This window comes from Chiloscyllium plagiosum, chromosome 12 (assembly GCF_004010195.1).
Source record: "Chiloscyllium plagiosum isolate BGI_BamShark_2017 chromosome 12, ASM401019v2, whole genome shotgun sequence".
NCBI lineage: Eukaryota > Metazoa > Chordata > Chondrichthyes > Orectolobiformes > Hemiscylliidae > Chiloscyllium > Chiloscyllium plagiosum.
Window position 1 is genome coordinate 70421256 of NC_057721.1, and position 23121 is coordinate 70444376.

The window sequence follows — 23121 nt, forward strand, 5'->3', positions numbered from 1 at the left end:
GTGTTCACATTCTATTTTGCCTGGCTGAACTGAACCTAGTAGTATTGCCACACAAACCCAAAAGAAATGATACCTTATCCCAGATCTACAAAAAGGAAAATGCCGCAGATGTCAGAAATCCAAGACAAAACCAGAAAATACTAGAAATACTTAGCGGGTCTGGCAGCAATGGAGAAAGCAAAAAAAAACTGTTTGTGACATCTCATGAAACTAGTAGCTTACCACTTGATTTCATCCATTGTAGCCTCAGGGCCTTCAATGATACATAATACCAAACAGTAAAGAAAGAAAACTCTCAACACTTGGATATAGACAACAAGTGTCATCTTTTTATTATTATTCTAATTACAGTGTTAGTTACAAGATCAGTAATCTATGAAAGGACAAAGCAAACATTGCCTCTTAAAAAAGATGTACTAAAGCGTACATATTTCCAATAATCGCATAGCAATTTAGTTTGAAAACTTAAATGAAAAAAAAAATCAGCACTACCACCTGAGACAAGTTAAAATGCTATACACGATGGCCCACATACTGATGTGTTGAATTACTATTTACACCTCAATAATATACCCTTCCTAGCTAGCTAACCTCCAACACAAGTAAAGGAGCAATGGGAAACCTTCAGTACCTCTGCTTCGTTTACAGTGTTCAATAGCTACATGCAGCAAGAGCTCTCTAAATAAGTGGCAGCTAAAAAGGAGACAGTCAGCCTTAACCAAAAGGAGAGTCCCTTTTCATTTACTCATGCTAATGCACAATACATCTAATTAATCGCCAATGCCATGTTCAGATTGAACTTCACCTTAAAATGGCAGAGATGGCTTTCCAATAAAGGTTTTGGAACAGGCCAACTTCCTAATATCAGCTCCAGAGACCAGAATTACACTGATTCATATGGACTTATTCTGCTAGTAAGATGGGTCTATGCCCACCTGCAGGTTGGCAGCAATACAAGGATGAAGATAGTTTGCTCCATTAAAGGCAACACAGTCATGTTGGTGTAAACAGCCCACACATAAACCGCTGATTTGAGGGAAGTTTCCACATTGGCAGGTGTTTACAAATTTCCAATTCAGATGAAAGCATGTTAAAAAACGCAAGTATTACTACATGATTTAATATATTTTGGATAGACATTGGAAAACGTTTTCCACACACCATGTGCTGCATTGGGGAGATTTGAAGTGATGCAAGTGTGACCTGTCATTCTTGTGGTAACAACAATCATTTTAAATAGGGCATTTCCTTCTTCCATACAATATGACTTCGTCCGGTTCCCTGGTACAGTTCCACAGAAATGGGAACATTCCAGTAACTTGCCCAACTAGCTAGTCAATAAATATAAAGTAAGGGGCAGAGAAACATGTGTCTGTCAAGTGCATCATAGCCAAAACCAAACCTGTACATCCACATTTGCTAATTAGGGCCACTGAAGAAAGAAGCTGCCACAACATTCTTGGCTATTTGCTCCCTTCCTTTGAATTGGAGGAGTGGTGGGAACAATTCTACCAATCCCATTGCTCACCCAGATAAAATAAAAAATTTATTAATAAGTTTTTAAAAAGTGAACAGTTTATTTTTTGTTTTAGAAAAAAATATTTTTTGGGACCAAACTTTATACTAATGCTGAGACAAAAAAAAATTCTTCTTGTAATATTTTTGCCAAGATCCACATGGATATCATTTCCTTTCTACTGTTATGAAATATAAAATTGCATTACTTTGCATGCAAAAATGTTAAATGAAATGGAAAAAGGAAAGACTGGGATTGAATTGTGCGCAAACACCAAGGTTAATAATACAGTACTGGCAAATGACATTTGAATTCATGACCCCGTGGCAATAATGCAAGTCTAAATCACTGAAGATGGATAGGTACAACAAGCTTTCTTATTACATGACAATTGGCCCAAGGAATATAAAGCACTCACCTTTATGATACCACACAAATAATTTCCCTTACTCTACAAGGAAACAGAATCAAATTGCATTCAGACGCAGTCAAACAAGTTCCTGCACATTCGCGTCAACCACAACAATGCGACATCAAAGAAACAACAAAACCAGTATAAATGGTGTAATGGAGGTTGATGGTTGAGGTAACCCTTTAAATGACCCTTTGCAACTGTGAAGGCTGCTACCCAAATGTTGTTTTGCATTTTGTTTCAAAAGGGCGAGTAGGCAACCTCCTCATTTATAGGGTCATGGCACAATATAGCTCAAGAGGAGACCTTTCAGCCCATCATGTCAGCAATAATCTTTTCCAAAAACAAATGTAAAATGAATCTGACAAGTTTGTTGACTGGCATGAAGGCAACATCTGTTATGGCACAAACATGAAACCCAGTGTGATAGTCAAGCAATTGCACATGCAGAGTTCTGGAAATCTGCTTTTTAAAACTATTTCACCATGCAATATTGTCCTCGAAGCAGTTATCATGAGAGAGGAGAATACAGGTGCTTAAATGCAGGGGCGCATTCTTTATTGTGAAGTTCTGAAATCCAAGTACGAATCACTTCCTTCAACAATTTCAAGACATTTGATGAGAATCCATCAGATAATCTTTTATCCACGCACATCAAAATGGACCCTTACATTAAATTGGAGGATTTAAAGAAAAATACCAGATACACAGTTTTCAGTTCATACAATCCTCCAGTTTAGTTAATCTTGTGCAGTAACTCAGCAGGCTCTGGAGGCTTTTCCTTGTGGTCGGTCACCACCTCACAAGATTTCTATTTCAGAGTCTGTCAGGTACCGAAGAGCATCAATGGCCAAGCCATTGCCAGATTCTTCAGCCAGGCTTAAAGGTGTCTGAAATTTTGAGTTGTGTAAATTAACATCAGCGCCATGAGCAAGGAGGACGTCAATACATTTCAGATGTCCACACTTTGCTGCCAAATGCAGAGGTGTTAACCCTTCGTCATCCACAACGTTAGTGATATTTTCTGTGCTGTTGAGAAGCTCCCTGACTACTTCACTATTCCCTTTCTCTGCAGCAAGGTGGAGCGCCGTTCTCTGGAGGAAACCAGTGGTCTCAACATTGGCCTGTTCTTCCACCAACATTTTCACAGTCTGTAGATGGCCGCGGTTGGATGCCAGGTGGAGGGCAGTCCAGCCATCCTCAGTCACTGCGTTGATGTCCACACCATGCTTGATAAGAAGCCTGGAAGTGCTGGTATGCCCACCTTCTGCCGCCAGGTGAAGGGGCGTGTGGCGGCTCAAGGTTTTCCAATTCACGGTGCTCTTGAACTCCAGGAGGATACGAGCTGCTCGGTACTGCCCTCTCTGGGCTGCAAGGTGCAGTGGGGTCCTTCCATCAGCTGTCAGCACATCCCCACTTGCCCCAGCCTGCTTGATGAGAAGCTTTGTGATGGTGTGATGGCCTTGCCATGCAGCAAAATGCAAAGGCATCCAGTTGTCCTTCCCTTTGGCTTGGGCATTAGCCCCGCGGCTCAAGAGAACACGTACTACATTTTCATGGCTGTGCTGGCAAGCAACGTGCAATGCCGTTCGACCTTCAAAGTCCACCTCATTTGTTGAAGCATTCCTGTCCAGTAGCAACCGCAAGAGGGTTTCTTCGCCACTCTGTGCTGCAAAGTGGAGCGGAGTCCATTGATCTTCATCCTTGGCATTTACATTTGCCTTCTTTCCCAGAAGCAGCTCAGCTATGACCTTCAAGTTCTTCTCTGCAGCCAGATGAAGTGGTGTCGACCCCCGCTTGTTAGGTATATTCGGGTTGGCATTGTACAAAAGCAACAACCGGACAGCTTCCTCATTGCCCAGTTGAACGGCGCAGTGCAGGAGGCTCATGCCATCATCCAAGATCAGGTCCACATCTTGAGGCTGCAGGAGCTTCATCAACTTTCCAATGTCCCCAGACACAATGGCTTCATAGAGCTTCTTCTTTGGAACATCTGACACAGATTGTTCTAGGAGGGAAAGTAAACAGAAGCCAATTAGTTCCTGTACCTCAAGGGCACAGATAACATAACAATAACAAAAAACAATAAAGCAAAAGAGGATCCATTGCCCATCCATTGACTAAACATGGAGAGTAAGAAATGGAACAACCCAACAGAAGGCAACTGCATTGCGATTTTGGGCAGAAATTTAACGAGTCCAAAACACCAATATGTAATTCACTCCCAATCAGAATTGCTGCTCCCAATTAGGGCAGAAAGCCCATATCCAACCAACCAATCTGGAGAGGGTGACCCAATTCTAAGAACTGTCAGGCATCTGATCGGTCAGCAACTACTAGTAGCTACTACTGCGGGGACTGCATCCATTCCCAGGTGGATGCAATGGTCATGGGGAGAAATATGCTCATCCCCAATCAAGGCTAGAGTAGGCTGCTTTTGTTGGACAACACTCCTCCTCCCCACCCCACCTGTTCCCCCAATGAACATTCCGCTCAATTCCCACTGTGGCAGAAAGATTGTGACCAACACAGGAAGTGGCCACTTAAGATTGAGGGTAAGTGGAAGGTAGCCAATAGAATTGGTAAGTGGTAGGTAGTAGGAAAGAACACTATTTACAGGCCTCCCTTGCAAACCAGAAACCAATTCCCAGATTGTAAAATTCTTCCCAAAATTTGGACCTAGTGAACTTTGATTTTAACTACAGAGTAATGTGACAGAAATAGATTGCTACAGCTTTAACTGCAGGTTAATAATAAATCAGTGTTCAGAAAACCACAGTAACTTGATGTTCCATATTTTCAATAGTTATACTTCAGAAAGCAATCCATTGGGTGAAAGTGTAAGTGTTCAATAATAAGAGAATATTGCTATGGATAGTCAGCTCTGATGAATAAACTGTGACAGTTATTTGAACAGATAATATGTTTTAACTTGCAAAGTTCAGTGGCAAACTGCTCTAAAAGCCATGCAGAGTTGGTCATTTCGTATAAATCCAGCATTGTGAATGGTATTAAAGACAGCTGAAACTGTTTCTGAGACTATATATTTATGACCATCGCTGCAAGTACACAGTGAGACCCAATTTCCAAATGTTTCCATGTTACTAATCAGGAAAACGAAATTGCCATCCCTGGGAAGGAGGGAAAAGAAAATTTTTCCTGCTTGTACTGGCATTATCAGCACTGAATCCTCCACTATCGAAATCCTGGGATTACCATTGACCAGAAACCACTTGTCCGGATGAGTGTAGCTCCAATAACACTCATGAAGCTTGACACTATTCAGGACAAAGCAGTCCATTTGACTACACCACATTTGCAACATTAATTCCATCCATCGCTGATGTTCAGTCACAGCAGTGTGTACTATTGACAAGACGAATTGCAGAAATTCACCAAGGCTCCTCAGGCAGAACCTTCCAAACCACCAACTAGTTAGTACTAGTTAGTACTAGTTAGGACATAGGGAGCAGATTCACCACCACGAAGTTCACTTCCAAGTCACTCACCATCCTGACAGAGATATATTACTGCACCAGTGTTGCTGGGTCAAAATTCCAGAACTCTCTCCCTAATGTAGGTCTATCTACAGCAGTTTAAGGCAGCAGCTGACCACCATCTTTGCCAGGGATAATTAAATGTTGGCCCAGTCAGCAACACCCCCCAACATGAATGAATACAAACTATTTTTAGAAAAAGTGTCCTGAATCATGACCCCTTCCATGGACAAAGCATGCTTGGTTAAGGCAAGAAGACAGTGATAACTCCAACAGTCAAGCTCCCTGCCAATACTCAGAGCTCAGACTCATATGGCAAAAGAAGATTGGCACCTTTACATTATATCTCCTCTAGGTGATAGTGTATTAATGGAACCCAATGCAACTGAAGATTAATAGCAAAGCTAAGTAAGCACCACCATGTTGAAATGTTTAATCAACTTACCAATTCCTCCAGCTTCTTTTCCGAAAGACAATGATATGGATCCTTGAGATGAGAATGCAGAGTCAATGGATGAGATACCCGACAGTCTCTTCTTGCTGTCAGCTATTTCACCATTTGCTGGACATTCATTCCCAGCTGATTCAAAGCCTGAGTCCAGCTGGGACAGGAGCTGGGAAAGGCTGCATTCATCACTGTCAGAGGCCCGTTTGTATTGCCGATTCTGAACTGGCTGCTCAACTGCTACCGGTGGATTCTAACATTTAAAAAAAAAGAACATGTCATGCTGTACATTGCAAGCTATAGGATTTTGAAAGAGCTTGACAGGACAGGCACAGAGATTGATTTTGCTTTCCAGAGAATCTAAAAAATGAGGCCTCAGACTCCATATTCACATTTAGTTGTGCAGTTTTTATTCTAAGATGCAACATTTGACTAAACTCAGCCAGGGGTCAATCAGAGATTGGTTACCAAATCTAGTGAATGCTTAGGATTCTAGGCATCCACCTTCCTGATTGTGCAATGAAGTAACACTCCTAATAAAAAAAATTCTGTTGCACAATAACCTGTCCTGCATGACAAATTATCTTCTAACTGAAGATAGATCAGATTCTCTACCATTGTGTTCCTGTATTTCCTCAATTCAATACATAGATTAATATTATGTTTGGTATTAAACCAAAAAGTCAAGAACATCACTCTCCATCTCTTATTTACTTGGCCATGAGGAATCATTCTTGCTGAACTCTCAAATCAAGGGGTTTCCTCTGAGTAAAATGTTTTGTTGAAACTCAACTTGTCTTTATAATTCTGACTGACATTCTGTGGATTGCCAGTATTAGTTAAGTATCATACACAAAAAACAGGGAGACAGGGAGACAGGGTAAAATGTTTTGTTGAAACTCAACTTGTCTTTATAATTCTGACTGACATTCTGTGGATTGCCAGTATTAGTTAAGTATCATACACAAAAAACTTATTACTTTGGTAACTACATTACAGTGTGAGAGGGAGACAGGGAGACAGGGAGACAGGGAGACAGGGAGACAGGGAGACAGGGAGACAGGGAGACAGGGAATAGCGATGGCACACATCACCACTTTGGTTGTCTCGCCTTTCACATGAAGAATAACTACCCAAGCAAAAAAATTAGGGGGCTACTGGGGCATCATTAATCTTCAAGAGGCAATATTTTGAAGACAAGGAGGCAGAACACCAGGAATAAGACAGACCTTATAATTACCTTCTGAAATTTATGATTATATTGAATGGTGGAGCAGGGTCAAGGAGGGTTGAATGGCCTACTCCTGTCACTATTTTTGATATTTCTAAATGTTTTTAGCAATGTCAGTGATGACCTCAGGAAATTTTAAGTATAAATTGTTTTATTACTTTTGACTAAGCAGGAAGTAGCATTTCCCAATCAAGGTTAGGTTTGCTTTCCTTATTCTTTCATGGTATGTGCAAATATTTGTTCTTCAACACAGCTGACTGTGAATTGAGTGTTAAGGGTCAATCACATTGTTCAACCACAATCACAGGGAAGACTGATAAAGCTTTGTAAATCTCCTTCCCTCAAGGCCATTCATGAACCAGAAGGGTTTTCACATCAATCAAATGGTTCAGATTCAATAAACCGATTACTTCCAGTTGGATTGGAATCCATGTTCTCAGATCTGGTTTTGTCTCGTGACACTGAAAGTAGGTGATGATGCTGTGGTAAAGAGGTCTACCACTTTTGGGATCACATTTTGACAACCAAATCTTGGCTAGCATTTCTCAGAGCTGTACTAACTTGATTCAATTCTCCTCTTTAAAGCAAAAACTTCTGTTTTACCTTTTTGCATGCCTCATGAGATTGGCCAGAATCTATAGGCGGTTCGCGTGGTTTTTCTTGTACTATCTCCTGTGGCTTGGTGCTAAGTTCTTCAGTTTCTGTGGTGATCTCTTTCAAAACAAATAAAGGATATAATTAGTCTTTTTTGCATATTATGCTTTCAAACTGTAATAGTTATTTTCAAGTATGCACTAATTAGACTAATTGGTTTGAGAGAGCGCGCGAGAGAGAGAGCGCGCGAGTGCGAGAGCGAGCGCGAGAGTAAGAGAGCGAGAAATCAAAACAGTGGTTCCTTGGGATAGATTGGGCAATGCTCAGTGTGAAGGGCAGTACCCTTTGATTCAGAGCTAAGACCTAGCTGGTTGGATTGAAATTTCTCTCTCTCTCAATACACAATTGCAGATTATGCTTTGACTTCAGTGCAGTACAACTGCCCTGACTGGCAGTGAGCCGAGGTCACAGAGGCTAGATGAATGGTTGGCATTGGAAAAGAAACAAAACACAGGTTCAGTAAGAAGAGATTATCCAAGGCTTGTTCAACATAGGTTGTGGCCACAATGGGATAGAGATTATTCCTGGTTAGTGTACGGCTTGCAGCTAACAGTAATAATAATGATACCCTGTCAGTCCAATTCAAAAATGGTGTTCACCTTGAAATGTTGGGCGGTCGCTGGGAGCCTCCTTCCAACATCGCTGCATTAGCTTTAACAGGCCCTTGCAAGCTGGTGGTCTTGATTTAGGAATCGCCGATAGATCAGGACGAAGGCCGCTCACTACTTTGACCATAATGTGTAGGATATTTGTTTCAGCTAAAATTCGAAAACAAATAGATTTGAATCATCTTTAATAAAACATAATCTTTTCATTGGGATGTAATAAAACAACCTACTCAAAAAGTGCTTTACGTTGGAGTATAGAGACTTATGTGGAGAAATGGGAGCCATTCTGCATCCATTTTTACAATTGTAGCCACTTGAGTAACAACAGCAAGGAAGAAGCTTGGCCACAGCACTGGAAAGACTTCCAGCTAGGGGGCGGCACGGTGGTTAGCACTGCTGCCTCACAGCGCCAGAGACCCGGGCTCAATTCCCGCCTCAGGCGACTGACCGTGTGGAGTTTGCACATTCTCCCCGCGTCTGCATGAGTTTCCTCCGGGTGCTCCAGTTTCCTCCCACACTTCAAAAAAATTTACAGGTTAAGTGCTAAATTTACATGCTAAATTGTCTGTGGTGAAAGGGAAAATGTAGGGGAATGGGTCTGGGTGGGTTGCACTTTGGCGGGTCGGTGTGGACTTGTTGGGCCGAAGGCCTGTTTCCACACTAAGTAATCTAATCTAAACCATAAAAGCATTAGAAGGGTGGAGGACACTATTCACAAAAACAATCGCAGAGATGAGGAACTTTGGTCATGGAGCTCAATTAGACAATAAATTACAAAATCTTGAAGGGACATTTGAGAGAATGTGACTGAGGTACATTTTTTGCAATATTTTCTTAAATGGGGTAGCATCACAAGTAAAGCCAATATTTGTCATCCATCCCTAGTTGCTCATGAATTGAGTGACTTACTTAGCCATTTCAAAGAATTGTTGAGAGCCAACTATATTGCGGTAGTTCTGGGAGTCACATGTTGACGAGACCAGGCAAGGATGGCAGGTTTCTATCCCTGAAGGACATTTGTGATAGATTACCATTGATGCTGGGTTCATTAACAGTGACCATGAAACCGACTTTCAAATTCTAGATTTCTCAGTTGAATTCCCACAAGCTGCGATGGTGGGATTCAAACCCATTCGCCTGGGGCTGAGGATTACTGATCACGTGATATTTAGTACGATACCACCAGCAACTATAAAATTCAAACTCAAATGGGGTCTCGACAGTATCAAGAGGGAAAATAGTTCCCAACGGTTGTGGATTGAGAACAAGAGACCACGGGTCAAAAACACAATGCCAACATAAGAGAAAACCTTTCCAAGCAGCAAATAGTTCAGATCTGGAATGGACTGCTGAGAGCATGGTGGAGGTAGGTTCATTGGACTTTCAAGGAGGAGTTAGGAGGTTATTAAATAAGGAAAAATGTGTAGGACTACAGAGAGAAGGCAGGGTAATGGCACTAGGTAGAGTGCTGTAATGGAGTCTAGTACCGACATGACTGGCTGAATGACCTTTCACTGTATTGCAACCATACAGTGATTCCTCCAAAGACCCGAAGCTTTCAATGATAATCTAAGCTGCTATCCTAGTGGTGTATGTACACTAATCCTCCAGATTGGGTTTGAATTAATTACTTTCATCCATAAAAGCAAGGTTTTTATCAGTTGAACAGATGTAATCAAAATCAGAAAGCTTGATAACGCATGTCAACACTGTCATTGATCCTGAAGTTAACAGAAATGCAATGATTTGTTGCAGCCAGAAATTTGACAATGATTTGCAATAGGAATTCACATGTTGTTCATATATTCAACAGAAATTACTGGAAAAGCTCAGCAGGTCTGGCAGCACCTGAGGAGAGAAATCGGAGTTCACGTTTCAGGTCTGGTGACCCTTCCTCCGAAGGGAGGTTCAGTTCTGAGGAAGGGTAACTAGACCCGAAATGTTGACGGATTTCTCTCCACAGATGCTGCTAGACCTGCTTAGCTTTTCCAGCAATTTCTGTTCTTGTTTCTAATTTACAGCAGCTCTTTCAGTTTTTGTTCATATATTCAAATCTGGTTAAGATATATGAGAGGAAAGTCTCCTCTGCCTGTAAAGGACCCTGCATGAAATTAGTTATGGCATACTGCACAATGCTATTACAAGTGAATTCACAACAATCTAATTATTGGAGATGTCCAGCATGTAAACTAATATACTGTGACAGTGCCTGAGATCATAGCTGGGCATGATGTTGGGGAAGAGTTAAAGGAACACATAACTTGTAAATGCCAATTTTTTTTTTTTAAAAAAAGTTCCCTTCCTCAATGCTAACTAATATCCTCTACTCAACATTAAAAATAGAATTTAAAGTTAAATTTCAAGCAAGTTTTTTTTTCCCCTGAGGGAGAGAATGGAGTCAGACAAATTACACATCACGTCTTTCAACATAACCATTGATCATCAATGAACTAATCGTTATTCATTGCAAATGAAAAGTAGTTTATCTGTTTCAAGACGAACTGCATATTGAATTTTTCCCATGAAGTATAGATGAAAGATCATAGTCCAAATACAGGACAGCATGGAAAATAGTATAAAAATACTAGTGAGGCAAGGTCATTCTGTCAGTAGTAATCAATGCTATTTTAACTGTATGAAACTTTTGGAAGATGTGAATAAGTTGCAGAGTGCCAATTCCTGAGGGAAAATATGAATTCAAGTACAGTGGTTCCCAATTCCTGTAGAGAAAAGGGGCAACACTTAGGATACTATGTGTAGTGAGCATGCATATATAGCCGTTTGAGAGAGTGTAGGATAACATGATTACAAAAAATGTGAAGTAAGGTTAGATGAACAGGGGGCTGTCCAGCAGTGAGAGAGAGTTAGTGTAAGAGTAATAGTGAGAGCGAACAAGTATGAGCGAGTAAGCCAGTGGGGAATTGTGTTAAAGAGTGAGATCATACCAGGGAGTGGGAGATGACCTTTGGAGAATGATTTTTTTCCAGGACTCCTCAAGTGTGGTGAACATTATTATGGTCTTTCATATATGAAAATATTATCCAAAGTTTGGATAGCCTTTGGCAACAGAGGCTCGGGGAGACTGGATCAAGAATTATTGAGGAGAAAATACATAGAACAAAAATGAGTTCCTGTGAGGTTTTGTTTTGAAAAAGGAGGAACAGAGGGGATACGAAAAGGAGTGTCTTTGACTTAGAGGCTAAGAATATCGACTGACGTCAAATTTTAAGGACAGTTTTATCAACAGCATAAGGGGAGAGCTGTTGTTTGGATTGGAGAGAGATAGGTCTTTCTTTCAAAGCTACAAAACAAAATACAGTTAGCTTTATTGACCAGGCTGAATTTATGTATTGTAAATTTTTAATTGCTAATAACATTTTAAATTGAAGCTTTTTGTTTTGCACAAATGATGATGATGATGATGATGATGATGATGATTTGCAAGGTTGCCCATTCAAGGGGAAGAGAAACATTAATATTACATAGGAGGAAAAATGCAACATTAATGTTGATTGACAGTTCACTGCCAGGCTTTGTTTAAATTTAAACTAATCGGATTGATTCTGATCAATATGGTCAACAGTCCTAACCCCACTTTGAACTTGCTATGTCTTTATTCTCAGAAGATCAAGCTCTTGTGATTCAGGGGAATTGTTTAGCTCTGTAATGCTTTTTGGCACACTAACAGAAAATATGTAATAATGTGGAAAGTCGGTTTTTTAAAAATGTTGGACTACAATTCAGACTGTAGACATTTCTGGAATTCAAGACATTTTACCCTTTGCAGGAGAATACTAAAAAACAAAAAAAACAAACCATAAAAAAATCGCAGAATGTCACTGAAACTCAATGGTCTGGAAATCTGTCACTCCTGCCCTCTATGAGATACTAAAAGGCCATTATGAATCAACCACATCAAAAAAAATTTGCGATCAAGAAACAGGTTTGACCATATAAAATTCAGAACTTTAATAAACTCTTCATGGATTGAAATTATCAGCAATAACTTTTTATGGAATAATCGGTTTCCTGAGATAAGGGACAAGGAATTGAAAGTATTTAGCGGTGCTGAGTGGAAAAAAAGCAGTCGAAGCGATGTAAACAAACTGTTTTAACAACAGCTTGACAACTTGCTGCCTTGTGGCAAATGAGTAATTAAGATTGCCCGCATAACGAATATCGAGGTGAAGGAGTTAATGATAGGACAGGCTGTGCTTCAAAAACACAATGTAACAAGGAGCAGAGAAGCTATTTTTGTTAAGAAAGCAAGCCACAAACTTGGTGACTTCAGAAGTGTCATAAAACAATGACACACCACGAGCTTACCAAGACAGAAAATCCTATAAGAATTTGACTTCAGGATTCTTCAGCAGCAGCACTCTGGAGAACCCACACTGAACAAGGCCATGTCTAGAGATAGATGCTGTTGGTTGGAATCATGGCTAAATTCCACCATTAATTGGAAAATAATTAAGTTGAGTTGTGAGGCTTAAATTGCTTACTTGACATCTCATTTTGGCTGCCAGATGCAAAAAAGATTTAAGTAATTGTTGCAGCATTTGACTGCCTGGTGAGATTTCTTAATATGCAGCCAAATTAAAGATAGCTTGTAGTAATTTACACACAACACAGGCCACCATTCTCTTCTCAGGAGAACTAGGAATGCACAGTGAACATATCTTACATTTGTTATATTCCTTCAGAGTGGAAACATTGTCACACAAGTGGAATACAAAATGGAGAAAAGGGCTGTTATGGAGGAGGAAAAACACAAGAACGAGAACAATGCCTCAATTCAAGATTACAATAACAAAAGAGGAAGTCTGTCGTCAGCCACCGCACAGAATCTGGAAAGAGCCTTTTCCTATTTGCACAAAGATGGTAAACTGGTTTTCACAGGACGGATCGAATAATAATCACTTATTAAACGGAGACTTGTCTTCTAAAGCACCAAGCCACTTTGGCTCTCAGTAAAAGTTCTCAACTTTGGTTTCCCTTTTCCCACTGATGTATTTCTCAGTGCATACCTGCAAAAGGCTTCTTCTGTGTTAGAATTCCCCAGATGACGATGGAAAAGCTGCAATAGGAAAATAAGCAATTGGTGAGTCTTTGTAAAAATCAAAAAGAACTAAAAAGGCAAATCTGAGATTAACAAGTAATGTTCAGTAGCCTCTGGTAATCAAAGCTGGGTGTATTGACATGTTCTGTTGTCTACATCAACATTGGATATCAGATAATTAAGTACTCCCAAGCAGATCACTGCTACAGTATTTTAAATTCCTCTTTTGTGTTGGGAGATGTATTTGGCTGGTTTGCAATGCAAAATGATGTCAATGGTGTGGGTTCAATTCCTGCAACAGCTGAGGTTACCATGATGATCCTGCCTTCTCAGCTTCAGCTGGGACTTTGGGACCCCTCCCATCAAAATCACCTCTGGCCATCTCTCTCTAATGGCAGAGTCCTCTGGAACTACATGTTTCGGGCATAAATACTTCTTCAGGAATGAGGAAGATGTGCCAAGCAGGCAAAGATAAAAATTAGGGAGGAGGGACTTGGGGGGGGGGGGGGGGGGCGCGGGAAAAATGAGGAAGCTGGAGAAATCTGCATTCATCACTTGTGGTTGGAGGGTTCCTAGGCAGAAGATGAGGCAAGCTTCCTCCAGGCGTCGTGTTGCCATGGTCTGGCGATGGAGGCGGCCAAGGACCTGCATGTCCTTGGCGGAGTGGGAGGGGGGAGTTAAAGTGTTCAGCCACGGGGCGGTTGGGTTGGTTGGTGCGGGTGTCCCAGAGGTATTCTCTGAAATGTTCCGCAAGATGACGGCCTGAGACAATGGGTCGGCCGGGGCAGTCAGGTTTGTGGATTTTGGGCAGGAGTGGGGTTGTGGGACTGAGGTTTGAGGCAGTGGATAGGAGATCTCCTGAGGCGATGAGGTTATGGATGGTCTGGGAGATGATGGTTTGGTGGTGGTCTGAATGTAGTCCGGAGTTCAGAGAACACATCTGGGACACCCGCACCAACCAACCCAACCGCCCCTCCCACTCCGCCAAGGACATGCAGGTCCTTGGCCTCCTCCATCGCCAGACCATGGCAACACGACACCTGGAGGAAGAGTGCCTCATCTTCTGCCTAGGAACCCTCCAACCACAAGAGATGAATGCAGATTTCTCCAGCTTCCTCATTTCGCCTCCCCCCACCTTATCTCAGTCCCAACCCTTAGACTCAGCACCACCTTCTTGACCTGCAATCTTCTTCCCGATCTCTCCGCCCCCACCCCCTCTCCGGCCTATCAGCCTCACCTGAACCTCCTTCCAGCTATCGCATTCCCAACGCCCCTCCCCCAAGTCCCTCCTCCCTATCTTTTATCTTAGCCTGCTTGGCACACCCTCCTCATTCCTGAAGGGCTTATGCCTGAAACGTCGATTCTCCTGCTCCTTGGATGCTCCCTGACCTGCTGTGCTTTTCCAGCAACACATTTTTCAGCTGATCTCCAGCATCTGCAGTCCTCACTTTCCTCTGGAACTATGTCAACATCATCATAACTGTATAGCATTGAATAAAACCCACACAATGCAACTACAAAACATAATGATGGCTCAAATGGAGAGTGCCATCATTTGCTCCCCACACGCTAACTTTCTTATTCTCGAGGCCTTCGTTCAGGGGAGGAGGAGGAGGATAAGGATAAGGAGAAGGAAAGGGTCTAACCTGTATACATCATGCTTAATGTCAGAATTCTTCTTCTGGCGTAGACGCTCCGGAGGAAGGTATGCAATCGTACCACAGAAACCATCCAAACTGATGTCTTGTGTATTAGACAATCCATTCCACCTTGCTAATCCAAAGTCTGAAATCTATGCCGAGAGTTTACAAAACAACAATACATTTTTACACTGTATTTAAATTAGGTGTTTCACAGATGCATTAGGAAACAAAATAGGACACCAAGTGAAAAGATGGCATTAGAGCAGATGACCAAAAGCAGTCATTTTCAGGGAGCACCTTGAAAGCAGTGAAGTAACAAGATAAAAAGGGTTAAAGAGGGGATTTTCAGAGTTTAGGCCCTAGGGAGCTAAACACGCAGCAGCTAAAATCAGGAATGTTGCCTTGCCTCATTGGAAGTCAATGTAGGTCAATGTATTATAAAAGAACTGTGGATGCAGAAATCTGAAACAGAAACGGCTACAGAAACTCCACAGGTTTGACAGCATCTGTGGAGAGAAAGCAGAGTTAACACTTCAAGTCCAGCTCTTCAGTGTTGGTCTGTGGGGCAAGTGTTAAATGGAATTTGGCATCAGGACAGGGCAGATGTTTGGACAACCTCAATTCTACACAGCATAGAATGTAAGAGGCCAGCCAGGTGTGCATTAGAATAGTCAGGATCTACAGGTTTGAAGGTAAGCCTAATAGTTTCAACAGCAGATGAGCTGAGGCAGGGATAGATTCAGGCAATATTATGGAGAGTTTCAGCAGCAACAGAAGAACCACTCATGTTCATAAATGATGAATGAAATTAGTTGATATTTCAGCAAAAAGACAGCCCAGATTACCTTTTTCTAAAGTCAATATTAAAATGGAGTCATATAACAGTCTTAAATGAGAGCAATGTCTCGTATGCTAGACTTTTTTCCCTTTTGTCACCATACATTTTAAATGCAAGACACATTGAACATTTTCTGATGTGACAACGGGCAGTGTTTCAACAAAGCAAGCCGTGGAATTGTAAGGTATGGTCAAAATTGGCGATGGTACAGTTATTCTCCTTAGAGAAGAGCAAAGTGGAGATTAAATAGAGATGTTCAGATTTGTGTGGGATTGTAACAGAGAGTAAACGAAGAGGAATCAGGGACAGTCAGTAAGCACGGAGACAGATTTGAGATAGAATCATACAGCATGGAAACAGACCCTCCAGTCCAACTCATCCATGCCAACCAGCCAACCAGGTATCCTAAACCAAACTAATCCCACTTGCCTGCATTTGACCCTTATCCCTCTTAATCTAGTGAGGAAATAAGTACATTTCTTTTGAAATATTGAGAGTTGTGATGATCTGGAATCCATTTTTAATACCTTCCAAAATTGGAAATTACTTGAAAAAGGGAAAAATATTGCCAGTTTAAATGAAATAAGATCAGAACAAATGGGATCAAAAGAGTCAACACAGACACAGTGGGACATCTCATGCTCAATAAGAGTAGCCAACAATTTCCCAGGAAGGGTTTTCTCAGTCTCAGCATTACCACTAGGAAAAGTGCTGAGCAGAGACCGGAACAAAAGGAGTGAATCTCAAGCAGTCAATCAAGACTGCTTAACCAGACAGATGACCATCTGCAGAATGATATATGAGGTTAGGTTCCCCAAATGATTCGGTTACACAGCTGGAAACAGCAAGAATGGGATTGGGTTACGTACTGAGAGAAAGGAAAATTGGATTGCTTAACATCATGAGGGAGGAAAAACAAAAGCTTCTGTTAGATCGCCATCAATTACCTTGACATGATGGTGTGCATCCAGAAGTATGTTTGCAGGTTTCAGATCAAGATGTAATAAGGGTGGCGACATACAATGTAGAAAATTCATGCCCACCGCCGTCTCATGGATAATACGGAAACGCAGTTCCCATGGTAACACTTCTGAGGCCAACAGTTTTTCCAAAGATCCAGTCTCCATGTATTCCATAACTAACCCCACTGGATCCTTGCAGATCCCATACACTGGGAGTATGTAGCGGAACTTTGCCATTTCCATCTTCTTAGCTTCATCTAGCAGCTCTGCATTCTCTCTGCAAAACACAAGGAAGGAACAAATACTATTCTGATCTGACACTGGAGTACCACTTGGAAGAGGTGTGATTGAAAACCTCTTTTAAACAAAGAGGTAAAAGTCAGGACTTCAATGCCAGACAGGAATCAATACAAGCTGGTTCACTTTGATTTGTACTTCTCCCAACTTACCTGGTTTTGGTTAACTTCCAGCTAATTCAAAAAAAAAGCTCAAGTACCAAACTCATTTGGCTTGAGAAATGGTGAAGCATAGATTCAACAGAACAATTTTGGGGCTTAAAGGATTAATTTAAAACTAGTTTGGAACTAAATCTTGCATTTCCTCATAAGATTAAGGGTTGATCTAACTTAATGATTTCAGCTGATTAAAGGACTTGATAGGATTGAGAAAAGTATTCCTTCTGGTCAGGAAGTCCAGAGCAAGTGTTTCCAACTTGAAAATTCGCACCAAGCGTTCAGAAAGAGGGTGGATGTCAGGAAGCACCTTTCACATCAGGAGGGAATAGATTTTGGGAATTCTTTCCCCCAAAAACTATACACACTAGATGACACTGAAAATTACAAATGGGAGACTTTTCTCTGTTTAAGGGATGTAGAAAAATGTAACAAATTATACACAATGTAATTGAATAGTGGAGAGCTCAAATGCAAAAATAGCCTACTCCTGTAGCTATACAACAGAGGAGCAAAGTACTGCAGATGCTGGAATCTGTACTGAAAACAAACAAAAAATGCTGGAGATCACAGGTCAGGCAGCATCCATGGAGAGATAGCACAAGCTAATGTTTCAAGTCTAGATGATTCTCTATCTCACATTAGCTCTGAATAGTCTTCTGCACTCGAAATGTTAGCCTGGGTTTCTCTCCATGGATGCTACCTGATCTGTTGTGATCTCCAGCATTTTGTGTTTCCTATACTACAGAGCTCCGCACAATTAAAATCTTCTCCCATCCAAGCTCAGGCCAGGGCCAGCAGGGAGGCAATAGGGGTTGGAATTGATTAAATAAGTTTGCCTTGGCCATTTGTAACGTTAGCCTATAAGCCCCATGCTAAACGAGAGAAGGTAGCCTGCACCATGTATTGAACTAATGTGAAAGTAGCTCTGCAACATAAATGTAACCAAATGTTTTACTGGATATGGTACCACTGAGTTTATTGCTGAAATATTCAGAACAAAAAAAAAAGTGTTTCATAGATATTTCTGAATCAACTCGTTCAGACATGTTGTTATGACACACATCTAGAAGAATGCTAACTTTGACCTGGGCGGAAGCACTGACTGTGATGTCACAATTGGATCCTTGATCTCCGATTCAGGAAGAAATGACAAATAGCCACCAAGGTTCTGATCACTATCTCATCACCTCTACTTGATGTTTATAAAAATCATGAGTGGCATAGATAAGGTGAATGACAGGTGTTGCTCCCTCAGGTGAGAGAGTTCAAAACGGTGAGGACACATTTTTAAGGTGAGAGGAGGAAGATTTAAAAAAAGGACATGAGAGACAACTTTTTTTTGTACAGAGTGGTTCATGTGTGAAATGAACTGTTAGAGAAAGTGGATGCAGGAACAGTTACAGAATTTAAAAGATATTTGGATAAGTTCATGAATAGAAAAAGGTTTGGAGAGAAGTGGGTCAAGCACAGGCAGGTGGGACTAGTTTAGTTTGGAAGCATGGTCGACGTGGACTGTTCAGAGCAAAAGCTCCGTTTCTGTGCCATTTGACTCTATGACTTTATGAATTTAAAGTCAGTATTAGACCCTGCAATTGTGCTACTGAGATTTCATTGATTTAATCTATCGGGATCCAACATGGAAAACAGCTATAGTATCATGGAACAGTTTACACTTGTAACGTTGCCCCAATACATTGTACAAGAACTGAATCACACTTAAGTTTATAAAAAGTCCATCAAAATATACCGTCCAAATGACATTTTGGAGATAAAGTATTGAGCAAGAACAGTGTCTCCTGTTGACATAATCCAGAGACTGACTGGAGCCAGACGGATAGAAGTTAGATCTCCAAGACAAGATTGCCACATGAAACAAAACACTCATAGCAACTGGAGCTTAACATTCCAGTGAAAAGGAGTCCAATGTAAACTCATCACATCATCATCAGGTGTGTCAGTAAAACGTCTGTATGCCTTCAGCAATTTTTACTCAACCTGTTCTGTAGAGTTGGCAGACCCATTCATTTAGGAAATAATGGAAATATTGTTGTACCCATTCCCATGTTACATTAGCAGTGTAGTTTTCCGTATTGTGCGTAAATGTTTAACAGTGGCCATGCTATTTAGTGCAGATAAGAGGATGCAAGCACTTTGTTTTAGACACAAATATATACCATCAATCACATCCATATTTATGACTCATTCTTTGAAAGAGCTCACAAAGTCTGCTCTTCCAAAATAAACAAGGATCCCTATGGTCTACTTCCAACATCTCCAAAAGCTCTGAAGTTCAGAGATTTGTCAAATCTCTCTTTTGAAGGAACTTGAGGAAGTCTCTGACATGCTCAGACAAACTTTTATGGTCACCAGTTAATGTTTATGGCTGCATTCCACTAGGAACAATTCCCACCACCATGACATTCCAGAGCAAGTGCGTCATCTATACCCAATCACATCTTGAAGTCATTTAACCCATCGTTATCTTTTGACTTGCAGAATCTGGGTATGAAGCCTGCTTAGAATAATGGAATACAAGATACTCTGACAATTTGGGTCCTGTGTAGAATGAGATTCGCCAGTTTTCAAATCACCGTAGGTCACTAATGTAGTTTTTTGATCAAATATCATTACTAGTATGAGATGATACACAGTCTGTGATTCTCAATATATTGGCTCAAACCAAAGATTGGGCTTTTGTTTTGAAGCTTATTAGCAACACTAACATACTCTGGGGTTTGTGCTTATTGATGTTGCTATGCATTGCATACACATAACAGACTGATTAAACACTACGCTGACTCCATTGTCTGAGAAGATGGACAAGACATTGACTGAGAAGATGAGAGTATATTTATATTCTGACATTATATATCATGATGCTACTTAATTGCACATGCCTGTATAGTCTGAAATCTATTAAAAAACAATAGCCACCTCAGTACAAACAGACCCTCATCTGGCATTAAAATACAGTCCCTACTCAAAAAGGCTACCAGAGAAACATCAGACATCTTCTGAAGATTGGGATAAAGTACATTATCCTGACTTAAAAGGAAGGGACTTTACTTTCTATTTAACATGACCTTGACCTGAGTTCATGATGTTGACACAGGATGCGTGATATTGGAAATATGCCATAGTCCAGCATAAGAGCAAAAGGACTAAGGGATTGGCAGTCAGCTATTTGGCTCCTTGAGCCTTTTTCACTTTTCAATATGAACATGGCTTATCTAATCGAGACCTCAATTCCACTTTCTGCCAGCCTAACATAGCTCTCGACTCCCTTGTAGGTTAAAAAAAAAAATCTGTCTAACGTTTCCTTGGATTCGCTCAATAAAACAGCCTTCATTGTTGCCTGGTTTAGGAAATCCTAAAAGATTCATTGGCTTTCAAAAAGATGAATTTCTCCTGATTTCCTTCAAGTGAGAGATGCTTTATTCTGAAACTGTATCCAATAGTTTTAGATTCACTGCACCCCCGCCCCCTCAAGGGGCAACATCCACTTAGCATCCACCCGGTCAACCTCCATCAGAGTCCTGCATACTTCAAGAAGATCATATCTCCTCATTTGAAACCCCTAATGAGTTTTAGGTCTAGCCTGCTCAACCCTCAGTCACAAATTAATTCTCTTCATGCCAGGAATCAGTTCAGAGAAAGTTCATAAAGTTATCAAAGCAAGTGTATCCTTCAAGGAAAAGGAGACCTCAACTAGAGGAGATTCACATTTACAAAAAAAAAACAATTGCAGGATTCTAATTCAATATAAACTGGATAGAAGATTCTATTTTCCTCTCTCGTGCTGGTCATTTTACCTAGTTCCTACTGGGCTTAGGTTCTGAGTCAACACTGCATAACACACAACATAGATTAGCCAAAATAATGATCACATTCAGAAAGCAATACAAAATAAACCAGTGTGGGTAATGAAGATGTCACTTAGGGACAATAGGATCTAGTGTTCCAAAGCTATATCAGGGAACATTACAATATCGTTGCAAGAAACCCTCAAAATGCAAAGAGAATTACTTCCACATTTTAAATGGAGGAAACCTTCATCCCTTGTTTGGTATCCTACCAATCCCATACCCACTGCCCACCACAGAAAATAGATCTCCTTTGCGTATCAAGGAACATTGCATGAGTTTTGGGCAGCACAGTGGTTAGCTCTGCTGCCTCAGCGCCAGAGACCCTGGTTCAATTCCCGCCTCAGGCAACTGTGTGTGGAGTTTGCACATTCTCCCCGTATCTGCGTGGGTTTCCTCCAGGTGCTCCGGTTTCCTCCCACAATACAAAAATGTGCAGGTTAGGTGAATTGGCCACACTAAATTGCCCGTAGTGTTAGGTGAAGGGGTAAATGTAGGGGAATGGGTCTGGGTGGGTTGCACTTTGACGGATCGGTGTGGACTTGTTGGGCCGAAGGGCCTGCTTCCACACTAAGTAATCTAAAAGTATAGATATATTTTATTGGTAATCATTTATAGTTCTGCATCAACTGTTAATGTTCTCATGAAAGATCGCTGATATATGATATCAAATACAGATGCTGTCTGATCAGCTGAGTATTTTGAGCACCTTCTGTTTTTATATCAATGGCGTAAGACTTTTACTTGTGTGAAATGGAGGTAGACGGAGCTTTTTTTTCCTTTGTGGGATGAGGGCATTGCTGGATGGGCCAGCATTTATTGCCTGTCCCTAATTGCCCTTGAGAAGGTGGTGGTGGTGAGCTGCCTTCTTGAATTGCTGCAGTCCACCAAATACAGGCTGAGCCACAATGCCATTGGGAGGGAATTCAATTCAAATTTAACTGGAATCGTTCTGGTTTCTGTGTTTATTTAACAAAAAAACTCACTTGAATCTGCCATTGGCCATAGAAACTCTGGCCTGCAGAGTGATAATTAACACGGGTTTCCTGCCTCCTGAAAAGTTAAAAAAAAAATCACAACTGAAAAATGTGTTGCTGAAAAGCAGCAACACATTTTTCAGCTCTGATCTCCAGCATCTGCAGTCCTCACTTTCTCCCCCCCAAAAAATCGCAACACTTGGTTTATTTGGAAATAGCTTTCGGAGCACTGCTCTTTCATCAGGTGGTTCCAAATAAACCTGTTGGACTATAACCTGATGTGTGATTTTTAACTTTGCCCACCCCAGTCCAACACCAGCATCTCCAAGTCATGCCTCCTGAAAGTTTTCGATTGACATCAACTGTAAAGTGCCTAGGTGCCTGGTTCAGATGCCCAGGACTCTCACTACAAGTTGTAGATATTAACATTTGATCAGGTGCCAAAGAGTGAATGTTCACTCAAAGAAAGTCATTGTGTTCACACAATATCCCCACTCCATTTATTCAAAGGCCAATTTATTTTTCTTCCTGCTTTTCAGAAGGTTTAATGCTCATGTTACACATCATTGCCCATGATGTGCTCTCATGAAAAGTCAAGTCAGGACCTGGTTTTCAGTAGGAATTTTTCTTTCCCTCATCAAGAACGTATAAATATCAATACAAGTCTTTAACATAATAATATCCCAAGGCAATTCACAAGATTGTTTAGGAGCAGAATTTGATGCCAAGTCACATGAGGAGAGATTAGGTCAGATAACTAAAAAGGTATGTTTGAAAAGGATGAGATGCTGAAAGGAAGAAAGTGAAATAGGAGGTGGTGTAGGGAAGGTTCAGGGTTTACACTCCAATCAACTGGAGGCATGTCTGCCAGCAACAAACACGTTTAAAAATCAGGAATGTTGAAGAACTTGGGAGTCTGGCAAACCAACTGTCCAGCCTATAATTCCAACAGCATGGGTTC

The 23121-nt window shown here is 41.0% G+C and overlaps 1 protein-coding gene across 1 annotated transcript in view; it reads right to left on the bottom strand.

Annotated features, from left to right (window-relative positions):
- Window positions 1-307: 307 nt before the first annotated feature.
- ripk4 (receptor-interacting serine-threonine kinase 4) overlaps window positions 308-23121 on the bottom strand; it is a 54725-nt gene continuing 31911 nt past the window's right edge. Inside the window, exons 2-8 of the mRNA XM_043701376.1 lie at window positions 16851-17142; window positions 15069-15214; window positions 13391-13440; window positions 8355-8513; window positions 7705-7814; window positions 5871-6123; window positions 308-3936 (exon numbers count right to left, since the gene is read on the bottom strand). Coding sequence (XP_043557311.1) covers window positions 2729-3936; window positions 5871-6123; window positions 7705-7814; window positions 8355-8513; window positions 13391-13440; window positions 15069-15214; window positions 16851-17142 — 2218 coding nt within the window. The 3' untranslated portion in view covers window positions 308-2728. The remainder of the gene's footprint in view (window positions 3937-5870; window positions 6124-7704; window positions 7815-8354; window positions 8514-13390; window positions 13441-15068; window positions 15215-16850; window positions 17143-23121) is intronic.